The sequence below is a fragment of the Lolium rigidum genome, chromosome 3 (assembly GCF_022539505.1).
Source record: "Lolium rigidum isolate FL_2022 chromosome 3, APGP_CSIRO_Lrig_0.1, whole genome shotgun sequence".
Taxonomy (NCBI): domain Eukaryota; kingdom Viridiplantae; phylum Streptophyta; class Magnoliopsida; order Poales; family Poaceae; genus Lolium; species Lolium rigidum.
In genome coordinates this window covers 19,429,022-19,442,929 of record NC_061510.1, presented here as the reverse complement: position 1 = coordinate 19,442,929, position 13,908 = coordinate 19,429,022, and the positions used below count along the sequence as shown (strand labels likewise).

Here is a 13,908-nt window from a genome sequence, read left to right as displayed (position 1 = left end):
TAAACCAATGATGAGGGCAGCAGGGAATGTTCTGGGTAGATCTTCTGTGGATGATAATGGTATGGGCAATGATGTGTCTTTACATAATCTGAATTTTTTGGAACCCGCGGTTAATAATCCTTGGGCAGCTGATAAACCAATTATTTTTTCACACCATGTTTCTCATGAATGCCATGATGTTCATGCAGCTGGTTTTTTGGAACCCGCGGTTAAACAGGTGGAGCATGTTAGGGGAAGCTCTTTGGGTCAAAAGAAAGGGGTGATTCATACAGTTGACTTTCATGGAACAGTGAGGGATGCCTCATCTGTGAATAATACTGGTGAGTCCTCTATCCCTTCTGAGAATTCATCTACTAATGTTACACAAAATGCTACATCTTTATCTTTAGTTGACATTGATCATGTATCTCATTGCCCTACTATAGAGGAGGTAATTGCTTTTGGGGGAATTCCGAAGCCCACTTTTGGTGTGAGGTCGAGTACCAGGTTGGGTGGCCAGCCTAATGCAGACATGCTTCAGATGGAAAAGGCGATGAAGATGGCGCAGATGCGGGATGAGTCAGTATCTTCAGGTCAGTTCGCTATCCCCATGCACTCGATTATTAATATTCCGGATTCGGAGATAGTTAAGAAAGCGGATCGACTAGGTATATCTTTAGGTAATTCAATAGGTGAGATAGGTAAGTCTATTAAAGGGCTCAAAATGGTAGAGGAGCAACGTATTTTAACAATTTTGGAAAAAAATAATAATGAAAAGGAGACTATGGAGGATGGGTTGGGGACTCTTGTATTGTCAAAAGTATCCACCCTTTGTGAGGATTTGATTGATGATGATGAGACTCCTCTGGATTTGGATGATCACCTGGAACATCTCAAACCAGTGGTGAAGGTTAAAAAAATTAGACAAAGGAAAGTTTATGATACTAGCAATATCCGTAAGAGTACTAGAAAAAGAATTAAAAAACAATTTTCATAATGCAGAATCTAAAAGGAATCGCTTGGAATCCAGGAGGTTTTCGTGATACTGCGAAGCATTTGTTTGTCAAAGAAGCGATTCGGGAACATAAATTAGACTTCATAGCTTTGTTGGAAACTGGGAGATCTAATTTTTCGATTCCTTTTTTGAACCAATTAGCAGCAGGTTATAATTTTTCGTGGTTTTGCTTACCACCACATGGTCGTTCAGGAGGTATTCTAGTGGGAATAAACTCCGATACGCTACAGGTGTTAAAAGTAAATACGGGAGATTTTTGTGTTAAGCTTCATATCAAATGTAAAAGAGATGGGTTTGAATGGATTCTCGTGCCGGTCTATGGGGCTGCCCAAGATGAGCACAAAGCAGAATTTCTAGCCGAATTAGTGAGAACTTGTGAATCTGAATCATTACCTATGTTGGTAGGTGGTGATTTTAATATTATTCGTAAAAAGGAGGAGAAAAATAATGATAATTTCAAAGCGCGTTGGCCCTTTGTTTTTAATGCAATTATTGAACATTTGAACTTGCGTGAAATTGCTCTCACTGGGAGACAATTTACATCGGCAAGTAGAAGAGATATACCTACATATGAAAAGCTAGATAGAGTTCTAGCATCAATCTCGTGGGAACAAAAATTTCCATTAGTGACTGTTAGAGCTTTAACTAGAGCTGAATCTGATCATACTCCAATACTAATTGATTCAGGAGTGAAAGCACACCTGGGTAATCAAGCAAAATTCTCTTTTGAGCTACATTGGTTGCGTCAAGAGGTTTTTTTTGACATGGTAGCAAAGGAGTGGAACTCAGTTTCAGGTGGAAATAGTTCGATTGAGGTTTGGTTGAATAAGTTAAGACATATAAGGCGTTTTCAGAAGGGATGGGCAAAAAATCAGAGTGGAAAATACAAGAAAGAGAAAGAGAGATTGTTGAACATTATTGATTATCTCGATTTGAAAGCGGAAACAAATATTTTGAATACAAATGAAATGGAAGAATTAAAAAGGCACATGATAGTCTGAATAAACTAAGAAGAGATGAGGAGTCCAAATGGGCTCAGAGAGCGAAGGTTAAACATATTTAGGAAGGGGGTAATAATACAAAATACTTTCACTTAATAGCAAATGGTAAACACCGAAAGAAGAAAATCTTCCAACTTGAACAACAAGAGGGGACTATTGTTGGGGAAGATAATCTAAAAGTATATATTACTAAATTCTATAAGAAGCTTTTTGGAGAACCTGTACCAACAAACATTTCTCTAGTTGAAGGCGAGATTAATGATATCACGCAAATTTCATCTATTGAAAATGAGATCTTGACGGCCCCTTTTACTGAAGAGGAGGGTTTTCAAGCTATATCACAAATGGAGCTGAATAAAGCTCCAGGGCCGGACGGTTTTCCGGCTGAATTCTATCAAAAATTCTAGGAAGTAATAAAAGGTGATCTAATGGCTCTGTTTGCTCAGTTTACTAATGGGGACTTGCCCCTTTATAAATTGAATTTCGGAGTCATCACATTACTACCCAAAAAAGAGAATGCGGTCCAGATTCAACAATACAGACCTATTTGTTTACTTAATGTTTGTTTCAAGATATTCACTAAAGTTGGTACTAATCGCATATCGGGGATTGCTCCGAGGGTTATTAAGCCAACTCAATCAGCTTTTATGCCTGGTAGAAATATTTTAGAAGGGGTATTTATACTCCATGAAACAATTCATGAGCTACATAATAAGAAGTTGGATGGGGTGTTATTTAAGATTGATTTTGAAAAAGCATACGATAAGGTGAAATGGTCTTTCTTACAGCAAACACTAAGGATGAAAGGTTTTGCTCCAGAATGGGGTAGAATAGTGCAACAATTTGTGCAAGGGGGTAGTGTTGGGGTGAAGGTAAATGATGACATTGGTCATTATTTCCAAACAAAAAAAGGTCTAAGGCAAGGGGATCTGCTGTCTCCAATGCTTTTTAATATTGTAGTGGATATGCTTGCCATCTTAATTGAAAGAGCCAAAGAAGATGGCCAAGTCGGAGGATTAATTCCCCATTTAGTTGAGGGTGGTCTCTCTATATTTCAATATGCCGATGATAATATCCTTTTTTTGGAACATGACCTCAATAAAGCTGTCAATATGAAGCTAATCTTGTGTCTTTTTGAGGAACTATCGGGCCTCAAGATTAATTTTCATAAGAGTGAAATTTTTTGTTTTGGAAAGGCAAAAGAGGAGGAAGAACAGTATAAGCAGATCTTTGGATGTGATGCTGGACAACTTCCTTTTAGATACTTAGGTATTCCAATCCACTACAAAAAAACTCAGAAATGCAGATTGGTATCCGGTAGAAACAAGGTTTGAGAGTAAATTAGGATGCTGGAAAGGGAAGTTACTATCCTATGGTGATAGGTTAGTGCTTATTAATTCAGTATTAACTAGTTTACCGATGTTTATGTTGTCTTTCCTACAAATACCTGTTGGGGTAAGGAAACGTTTGGACTTCTATAGATCTAGATTCTTTTGGCAGTCCGACGAAAACAAGACAAAATACCGGCTTACAAAATGGAACATTGTCTGTAGACCGAAGGATCAAGGGGGCTTAGGTATTGAAGTTCTTGCGATCAAAAACAGATGTTTATTGAGCAAATGGCTTTTTAAACTTCTCAATGAGGATGGGGTGTGGCAAGAGTTGCTACATAACAAATACCTCAGACAGAAGACTTTATCGGAGGTTCAAGTGAAACCGACTGATTCTCCATTCTGGAAAGGTCTCATGGAGGTCAAACAGGAATTTTTTTCTAGGGGTTTTTTCAAAGTGGGTAATGGATTGCAGACCCGCTCCTGGGAAGATATATGGTTAGGCAAAACTCCATTGGCCCAACAATACTCGTCGTTATACAATATTTCCCATCATAAAAATGTCACAGTTGCACATGTGTTAGGTCAATCACCGCTGAATATTACTTTTAGAAGAGTCTTGACTGGTAATAAATGGAATCTATGGTTACAATTATGTAGGAAACTAATGGCAGTACAATTGGCTGAAGAGGAAGATCGTTTTATATGGGAACTAACACCAAATGGTTTGTTTACCGTAAAGTCGATGTATGAAGATCTTATGTGCGATCATACCCCCTTTCTCAAAAAATATATGTGGAAGGTTAAAATTCCACTAAAGATTAAAATTTTTATGTGGTTCTTGAGTAACAAGGTGTTGTTAACCAAGGACAACCTAGCTAAACGTCATTGGAATGGATGTACAAAATGTGTTTTCTGTGGGGAACAGGAGATCATCCAACACCTTTTTATTGAATGCCCTTTAGCTAAACTCTTATGGCGTACAGTTAACTTTACCTATGATCTTTCACCTCTCACCAATATTACCAATATGTTTGGTAACTGGTTAAATGGAGTAGATAGACAATCTAAAGCGTATATCCGGATTGGGGTTTCTGCTTTATGTTGGGCTATTTGGAGGAGCAGAAATGACATAATTTTTAACAACAAACCCTCTTTTCATTTCTTGCAGGTTATCCATATGGTTTCCCATTGGGTCCAGCTTTGGGCTCTGCTTTCTCCGGAGGGACAGCGGGATGCCATGGTTTCTGGCTGCACACGGCTCCTGATGGTCGCTCATGATATCTTGTGCCAGGCTGGTTGGCGGCATACTAGAAGGCTATGTTGATCCGTAGTCAGAATATGTTACTTTTTCGATGGTTGATTCTTGTATCAATTCTCGATGATGCGTGATTTGTAAACAATACTATTTTGGATTTTTAATAAAAGGCCGTGTGCATCATCATGATGCAGAAGCCGGGGAATTACCCCATTTTGAAATAAAAGTCTTGACACTTACTATAGAAACCTGAAACTACACGATATGCAATTTTGGCCGCGATCCGTGACAAAAAAAATTTAAGGATACGTCATGGATAGACGTATCTGAGTCAATAAGAGCGGCCAGAAGGCCGAGATACAACACGCTTGGGGCACAGACGCCCACGGAGCGCAAACCCCCGCTACCCCCGGAGGGGGTAGCACACACACCTAATCGGACTACTCGCGGCATCTCCACTTATCCACTGACGCAAGGAAACCCCTGAAGATCCCGGCTAGCCTCCAGAGTTCCGCCTCATCAGAAATCCTAGATAGCACCGTGGACTTGGAGGATGCCACTATGTCGAAAACAACGTCGTTATCCGTGACAATTTTGGCCGCGATACTTGGCAGACCCGCACACCGCCACACTTAACTATTGCGGAGCCGGCAGATTTTGCATCTCGACGACCATTGTCACCGGGTACTTCCCTCGAAAGCTTATCAACAGGGACCAAGTGCTCAATCTACCACGCCACGCCGTCTCCCTCGTGGCCATAGAGGTCACTGCTACTCCTTGCCAGCAGATGCGCGAGTAGGGGGCTGTCATCTACTGTAGCCGCCCAAAATTCCTGTAAGACCTTGCTTGTGAGATGACATGTCCCGCATGAATCGCCAGGCTCTTCCAGAGATCTAGAGATTTTTCATGCAACTGCATGGCCAAGGAAAACAAATTCGATCACAAAACAAGAGAATACGTGTAGAGACTTTATAATTAGGGTGTGCCTTTTCTTAAGTCTCAGTCAACTCACAAAAGTGTAACTACAGTTTAAAAAAAAATGCAACTCGTTTTAGTTGTACATTTCTGTCAGAAAAGTGCAATTGCACTTTTTTAACAGAAAAGTGCAACTCAAGACTTAGACTTAAGAAAATCTCAGTTGACTGAGACATAGCAAAACCGTTTTAATTAAGTAAAAAAAACCTATGAAGTATGAGATATCTATCTTTCTATTATCTGTACTAGATGATCCGTTGCACACCGGCACAAAGGCAAAAACAGCGATGCACGGTCCATGGTGTCAGTCACGGAACCTAATTACAGCCGAGTTGAACCGAACACAAGCCGTAATCAGGTCACAAAATCACGAACCAAACACCTTCCGGTGACCATCTGCACTAGCACCTTAACGCAAGTTGGATATGAAATCACTCAACACTAAATGATACATATAGCCCAAATGCTGGCCAATGTCCTCGTCTAAGCAAACTGAATTGACAGACCAAACTTTGTCACCGATTTAGCGTCCTTAGTGAACTGTAAAACACAGTTGTACACTACTTAACTGAATGCTACAATGGAGGAATCCCAACAGAAGGTAAAATTCAGTACATAGTGGTTGAGGAAATAAAAAATAATCTTATGTTAGAAACAGAAAAGGGTAAAATAATCTACAACGTAACATAAATTTTTTATCATGAATACCTTAGGGTCGCTATATCTGGCAAAGCTCACTTCATTTATATGTGTCGCATATTAATTAGCGTGATGTGACTACCAACAATGGAACAGAATCCAAAAAATAAAAAAAAAACGTTATAACGTGTTCACCTATTTCCACAGAAAAGTTAAAAGTAGAGTGGAGATAAAATTGCATATTTGATAGAACAACATAACATGCAAAACAAGATGAACCATGGATATTGATTATGCATCAAAGCATCTCTATTGAATATAAGAAATACAGCGCTGCAATTTTGGATATGACGTTTTGGCTTGTAGGTCTAAATGCACCTATTAAGAAAAATAAATTCTATGTTTATTCTAAAATGTCAATAAATTCTGAAAAAAAATTCCTGGTATACATATGGACATAAAATATCTTTTTTCCGCAAAAAAACATAAAAACATGTCACATGAAAAGCTATTTTAGATCACCGAAAATTGTCTATTTTACACAGCCCATAAATAATGTCATTTCTTTGCGAAACTTAGTGTGGGAACATAGAATTTCAAGATGTATACCCAAAAAAAATGTCAGAATTTTTGGACATTTTGAAATATATTTTTTAGACAACGGGTGCATTTACACTTGTGAGACAGAGAGGATTTTGTTATGTTATTTCTAATATAAGCACAAGCTGTCGCATATTTTTAAAACACAATCTTCAACATTCTGTATTATATATTCCTTGTTTTAGGCTGGTGCTGATGTCAATGTTGGTAGGCCTATTACACCATTAGTAGTAAGTGCGGCTCATGGCTTCACTGACTGCATCAAGTGTTTGCTGGAAGCTGGTGTAGATGCAAATATTCCTGGTAAAGTGAGTTTTCGTATGGCTACATAAGTTGTTTCTTGTCACTCTTGTTGACCTTTTGAGTTGGCTACGAATGGCTTAATGAAGAATGATCACATGTTGGTGTTGGGGTTAATTGGGTTTGGTAGAGCATTGCTTTCTGCTAGCCTGATTTATTTGTACTTGTCATTTTGTAATAAATTTTGGTCCATGAAAATGGCCGAAGGCTCAAAAGAATGTGATTAGCCTTCTTAGGACCAATATTGATTATTGACTCCACAAGAAAGTAAAGAAAATGTGTGCTGTACTGTGGAATTGAGAGTTTTGGGCAGTTATGATTAGTCTAGAAAATATGATAGAACAGGGGAACTTGTTCTTATCTGGTTTGAATACTAACATAAAATTGAGAATTGTTGCACTTGCAAACTAAGGTATTGTGAAACTTTGTCGTAATTAGTGGAGTTCTTCCATAACTTGGTGAACTTTGGGCTAAACTGTCCCACAATGAAGGTGTTTGTCTGATCTCTCACGAAAATGTTTTATCTAGCTAATACTGAAGTCGGCACGATGTCTGCTTACCACATAAAAGAGAACAGCAAATTGATTGAAAGAGGGAATCTGGCAACATGTCCACATTAACTTGGTAAACTTTAAGAATTCATTCACCTGTTCACTCTTCAAACATATCCAGATATAATGGGAATCTGGCTGCATGCACCTACCTAGACATTCATAGTCTTCTGCAGAATCCCCTATAATTCGTCATATTTTGAATCTCATAGTGTTTTAAATATAAATAACTTCTCCACATTCTTCTGTTACTGTGTCATGGACACCTGATCTTTTTCATTCCTTAAGCTCCCCCTTGTTCATTTGTGAGATTTACCCTTCATATCCTTTTTAAGAGTGTGGTAGAACACCTGCAGAAATCGCTGCAGCCCAAGGATGGGTGAGATTCTCCCCCTCTTACATCTGCAGGCATTGATGTAATAAGTCAACATGTAAACTATGTGAATTCAAGAGTAAATTTGCATTTTATATTATGTTTGACTTCAGTTGTTCGATTTGATTTAGGATCCTGTCTTCTGTGAAAATGCTGGATGTGCTTTGAAAGAGCATGGTGATGGCACATTGGAGTCCATGGTTTTGAAAATGCAAGGGGGTGCTGCATTAAAGGAAATTGCTTATGCTGATGCGTTGGCTCTCTATACCAAGGTATATTCTTGTATCATATACTTCTTCATTAGTTCTGTTGTGCACTTTACTTGCTGATCAATCCCTTTCTGGTCTAAATTGCTCCAAATTATGGGAGTTGCATTAAGTGTTTTGCTAGATTACATCCATGTGCAGACTATGTATGCCTTGTATCCGACTCTTGTGAATCAGATCTCTATCTTATTTTGTTTTTGAAGACAAGGGCTTTAATTTGTACCATTTGTAGCAAATTTGATGCTCGGTGCGAATAAGGCGACATTTGATATCTGCAGGCTATGGAGGCTGACCCTGATGATTCAACCCTGTATGCAAAGAAGAGCCTGTGCTGGCTGCATTTGAGTGAAGAAGACAAGGCTTCAGATGCTGCTAATACCTACAAAACTATGGAGATGGATGTATCAAAATCCTGCTATGAGCAAGCAGCAGCTCAAACTGACAAGGGTGAGCTGCGACAGCAGGGAGAGCTGCAGTGACATTTTGTTTTTCATACTCTGCTGTATTTTCTCCTGGCCATGCACACACACTGATGTCTGCTTGTTTAGGAGTATGCCCAAGCATGCCAAGCACTCATGTCTGGATTGAAATTGGACTTGAGAAGTGACGATCTGGATTGAGATTAGACTTGAGAAGCGAATCAAGTAGCCCGAAAAGCAACTTGGTAACCTCTTCTCTTTGCTGGAGGTCCGGAGTGCATGCTTGGATTGCTCTTGGCAGGCTGTTGTTCTAATTTGTTGTTCAGATATGCTAAGGCTGTCTTCTCGGTAGTGTTTCGCTGGTGCAATTGCATAGTGTTTGTATTAACTTATGGATTAAAACTTGCAGGTACATTAATCCCAAAAAAAAAACTCGCCGGTACTACGTACTGCACCTTCTGAGATTTTGGGGGCGTGGCTGTCTTTTTTGTTTTGGGACCTGCATTTATCACTGCATTCTGGTGAAGGAACAAACCAAAGACCAAAGCGGCCTGAGATATATCATAGGTAGATGAGATGCCCAAGTGTGTGTGTGGGACATAGGTAGATGAGATGCCCAAGTGTGTGTGGGTTGTACTGCTAAATTATGGGTTTTGTCTGATAGATGCATCATGTACCACACAGTTCTCTTAACATGCGTACTCCCTCCAATCCGTTTTAATCGGCGCGCACACCAAATATTAATGCACAGTCTGCACAATACCCATACATTCGGCGCCGCCTCTGTTCTACTCCATTCAGCGAAAACAGAGGATATGAAAACCAATCAACACATACAGGCATGGTCATGTACAAAGTTGATGAAGAAAAATAATAAACAAACTAGTACTGCTTCACAAACTGGATTTCTGGCAGGGGAAGGAATGATCCGTGACGAGTGAGAGCTCGTTGGATTTGCCCAGGCAATCCCTCTTTCTTGGTCTATCGATTAGTAATTAATCGATCTATGGGGACTTGGAAATGGAGGGCGTGATCCTGAGGACTAGGCCGGGGAAGACGTCGTCGGGGTCGTGGACGTGCGGGTTGCGCTCCAGGATGTAGGGGTCGCCGCACCGGTCGCTGATGCCGTGCAGCGTCTCCCCCTCCGCCACCACGTACATCTCCTCGCACGGCCGCCACCGCGCCGACAGCGACGCGCCCCGCACCGTCTCGCCTTCCTCGCCGGTCGCGCACACCAGCAGCACCGCCGCCAGAGCCGACAGCGCGAGGCACCACGACGCCGCGTCCGCCGCCGCCGCCGCCCGCGACCTCGGATGCTGCCTCGCCATGACGCGCGCGGTGGTGCCTGGCTTGTGGCTTGGTGCGTGTATGGCGTTCTTGGGTGCTCTGATGACTTGGTGCTGCTGCTCTGTGCTCTGGTGAGTGCGCGTGCGCGTGCGAGTGCGAGACTGACGACTGTTTCGTTTCCGTTGGGCGGGGGCTTTATAGGAGGGAGCAGGCCGGGAGTGCGTGGGGCCATTGACGATAGGAGCGCAAGTATCCGTTGGAAGATGATGAAGTTCGAGACCTCTGCTGTCGTGCACAAACGGTAAGCTTAATCTAATCGACACATAGCAGCTCAATGAGCTGGAATTAGCTATGCTTAGTAGTACGGCTGATCTATTTTTCTGTAAGATTATGCAAGGGGAGATTGCATCATCATATGGCGCGCACAAATGTTTTATTTTTTCTCTTCTTTTTGTATCGAGTTTTAAACGTCGACTTGTGAATACTTAAGAATGAAGAGGCTTGCTCCCATACAAGTATACAACCCCCTCCCCAAACTCAGTTTGGACTTCCGGGTAATTAGCAAAATTAATTAATTAATTAACCATGAGCCCTCCAAAGCCATGTCCAAACCCGGTATACCCATACGTGAATATACGGTATACAGAGAGCAGGCACGATCTCCATCAATGGCTGCACGATCTGAACGTCCTCTACTAGCTGGGACGTCATTGCCGATCATGCCCGGCACTGCCGATTACGTCCGCGGCCACCGGGGCACTGCGTTTCTTCTTCCATAACGCCCCGGACTGGCCGGCTAGAACATGGCCGGACTGTCCGGCTGGAATATGTCCAGACTATCCGTCCGAATGCCGCGCCGCCGACCTAGCTTCAGGCCGCCGCCACCAAAGAATCCTTGATGAGGCTCTTGCTGGGCAATGCCTCGTGGCAGTCATGCCACCGCCTCAACGTGCCTCCTGCCCACCGGCCTCGCCACCGTCCGGCAAAGTCGTAGCCATTGAATTGACAACAGCATACGTACACCCGACCGTACCTACGTGTATGCTACGTATTTGTATAAATAAGTTGGGTCGTACGAGTTTTATACAAGGCTACGTATACTTGTTTAGTTTTCTAAAAGACCATCATAGCTTAGTTGTGAAGGGGTATCGAGCGATCTCAGCCGTCTTTGTGTTTGAGCCTAAACTGAGTTTGGGGTAGGGGGTTGTATCAGAGCAAATGCCAAGAATGAATGGGAGTGGTGTTTCAGAATATGGGTGCATATGCTCCCACTATTTTGAAATGCATCTTACGCGGATTTTGAACTTCAGAAAATTGAAACAAAAAAATTGTACGTACATATTCACGTGCTACACGCTTACAAAGTCGTTTCATAAAAAATCAACTTATTATGTGATGTGTAAAAAAGATAAATTTCAGTGCAAAAAATAATGTTTTTCACAAGATAAAATTTCTCTTTTTTTACATAGACCACAAAAAATGTTGGTTTTTTTGTGAAACTTGAGGAACGCACATATTTTATGGAGATGTACATGTAGAATTTTTTGTCAAATTTTTTCGACACTTCGAAATATGATTTTTTGGTAGAGGGAGCATACGCACCCGAGAGCCGAATTGAATTTCCGAGAATGAATGCCATTTTAACTAGGAGTGATGTTTTGGCTCATGTGTGCATATGCTTTTTTTATTTTGAAATGTATGTTTGATCCATTTAAAATGTTAAGAAATTCTAAACGTAAATTCACGTGTACATCTTCGTATGGTACGAGCACGCACAAAGTTTTTTCTTGAAAAATTGACTTGTCGTTTAGGCCGTGTAAAAAATAATAAAATTTGGTGCTAAAAATAAAGCTTTTATGAGACATGTTTTATCTTTTTACATCGATCACAAAAATTATCGATTTTTCGCGAAACTTTATGATGTACATGCGAATTGCTAATTTTTGTGTTGGCATTTTTTGACAATTGGAAACATGTTTTTAAGGTGGATGGAGCATATGCACCTGGGAGCAGAATTGAACTTCAGATTCTAATTTCATTTTTTCGAATTTACTTTTTTGGGGTGTTTACTCGAATTATTTCCTGGTGCAAGTGACTGGCATGAAAGGGAGTTTCTTGCGCGATTCCAGGAACACTTCCGATGTGTAGAAAAAACAGTGACCGGCTAGCTACCCTGCCCACAACGGCACCATCGGTGGGTTCAATAATGTTCCAAGTGGCGTTGCCTTGTCCAAGGAAATACGGGACGATGGGCCTTTAGCTGCCCACTAGAGGAGGTCTCGCTCCGTATAAACAGAGTCTCGACTCTCAATTACATACACAACCACGGCACCACCAGGACCATAGTTACCGAATACCTTCAGTTTTGTCATTTGGCATTCACAATGCAAAAACGAAGCAAATTTATTTGAGAAATTAGTTCATATAGCGATAAATATAGTCAGCGATCCTAAGTAGTATATAGGATATAGTCGCGATCGAGTGGAATCCCCTCCTGTTCATGACCGTGCACTGCCTAGCCAGCTCATGATGATATCGAGTCCAAGATAAGAAGAAAGTGCATGATCCTTTGGGATTATGCAAAACTAGCGCTCCCTTCTCCCTACGCCATTTCCCCCTATAGAAATAGATCAGAGAAACAGCAATCATCTCTGTGTACAACACTGTACATGTTTTAAAATTCGTTTTTAGTGCACAAGGTTCTTTAAAATGTGCAACTACTCGGTTGAAGTCTCTTATAATAATCTCTATTGAAATAGGATTTCGTCCCGCTCTATAAATAATAAATCAAATGGCAACTTGATAAATGAAAATTTCAAAATTGTCATCTGAATCCACCGTGAAAAAATGTGTGTTCGTGGAGCCAGGGCCGGCTCTAGATTTTCAGAGGCCCCAGGGCAAACTTTATGGATGGGCCCCATAGTTATAGCCGAGAAAAAAACTAGATTGCATACACAAAATTATTGTTCATTTATGTCCCCACGACTCTCATTGTCTTTACAACTTTCATCGGCATCAGCATCATTTTCCTCAAGTAGATTTTAATTCTTATCATGTTGTTCACGACATTGTTGACATCTAATTGCTTAGAATTTTTGGTAGTGCCATGCCAACTTTGGATTGGGAACACAAGAAAATAGAGGGTAGAGCCGGGGCTAATAGAAATGTATTCGAAAATTACCTGTAAAAAATTGGGCCGCTCCGTCCTCCGTGCATGTTGGTAGGAAAACCAGTGGCCCCTGGACTCTGAAAGTCTGGAGAACGATCCAACGAGAAGCTATGAAGCTGTGTTGTGTGTGCGTGCAGGTTCTGATTAGATAGATGATGGGCCCGTGGATAGATGGGCCTCTAATGCTTTTTTTTTTCTTGCACAATCACCTATGTACTGTAGTACTCAGGGATGCTCACTATGGGCCCCCAGTTCAGCTGGGCTCCGGGCCGTCGCACCCGCTGCCTTGGGCCAGAGCCGGCCCTGCGTGGAGCCACTAAAGCCACCACACGGTTCGAACCGAACGTGATGTGTAATAATGTCATGAAAGATAAAGGGAAATAAAAAAAATACAAACATTATGAAACTAGTGAACTCTCGTAGCTATAAATGGGTTTATAAATGCAAGTGCACTTTGTTACTAATTATTAACATTGACAATCTAGTAGTTCTTGTTCGACAGAAAAAAAAAAAAGGATGACTGTCGAACAGCTCGAGAAAAAACAAAATTATTCCCTAAAAGCCGAAGAGAGTGAATAATGAAATCACATAGAGTGATGCTTTGCTAGGCTACAGAGGCATCAGTAGATGTTGTGCCGCATCTGACACACCATCAGCCCATCACGACCTGGTTCTTGGTCATCTTATATGTGATTTGGCATTCACAATAACTTATATGTGATTTGTACTGTATCATTTATTATGT

General features: G+C 41.0%; 1 protein-coding gene across 1 annotated transcript; it reads right to left on the bottom strand.

Moving 5' to 3' along the window:
• Positions 1–9,711: 9,711 nt before the first annotated feature.
• On the bottom strand, positions 9,712–10,035 carry LOC124694462. Its single transcript, XM_047227445.1, has one exon. It carries the CDS (start codon positions 10,033–10,035, stop codon positions 9,712–9,714), a length of 324 nt encoding a protein of 107 aa, XP_047083401.1.
• Positions 10,036–13,908: the final 3,873 nt, after the last annotated feature.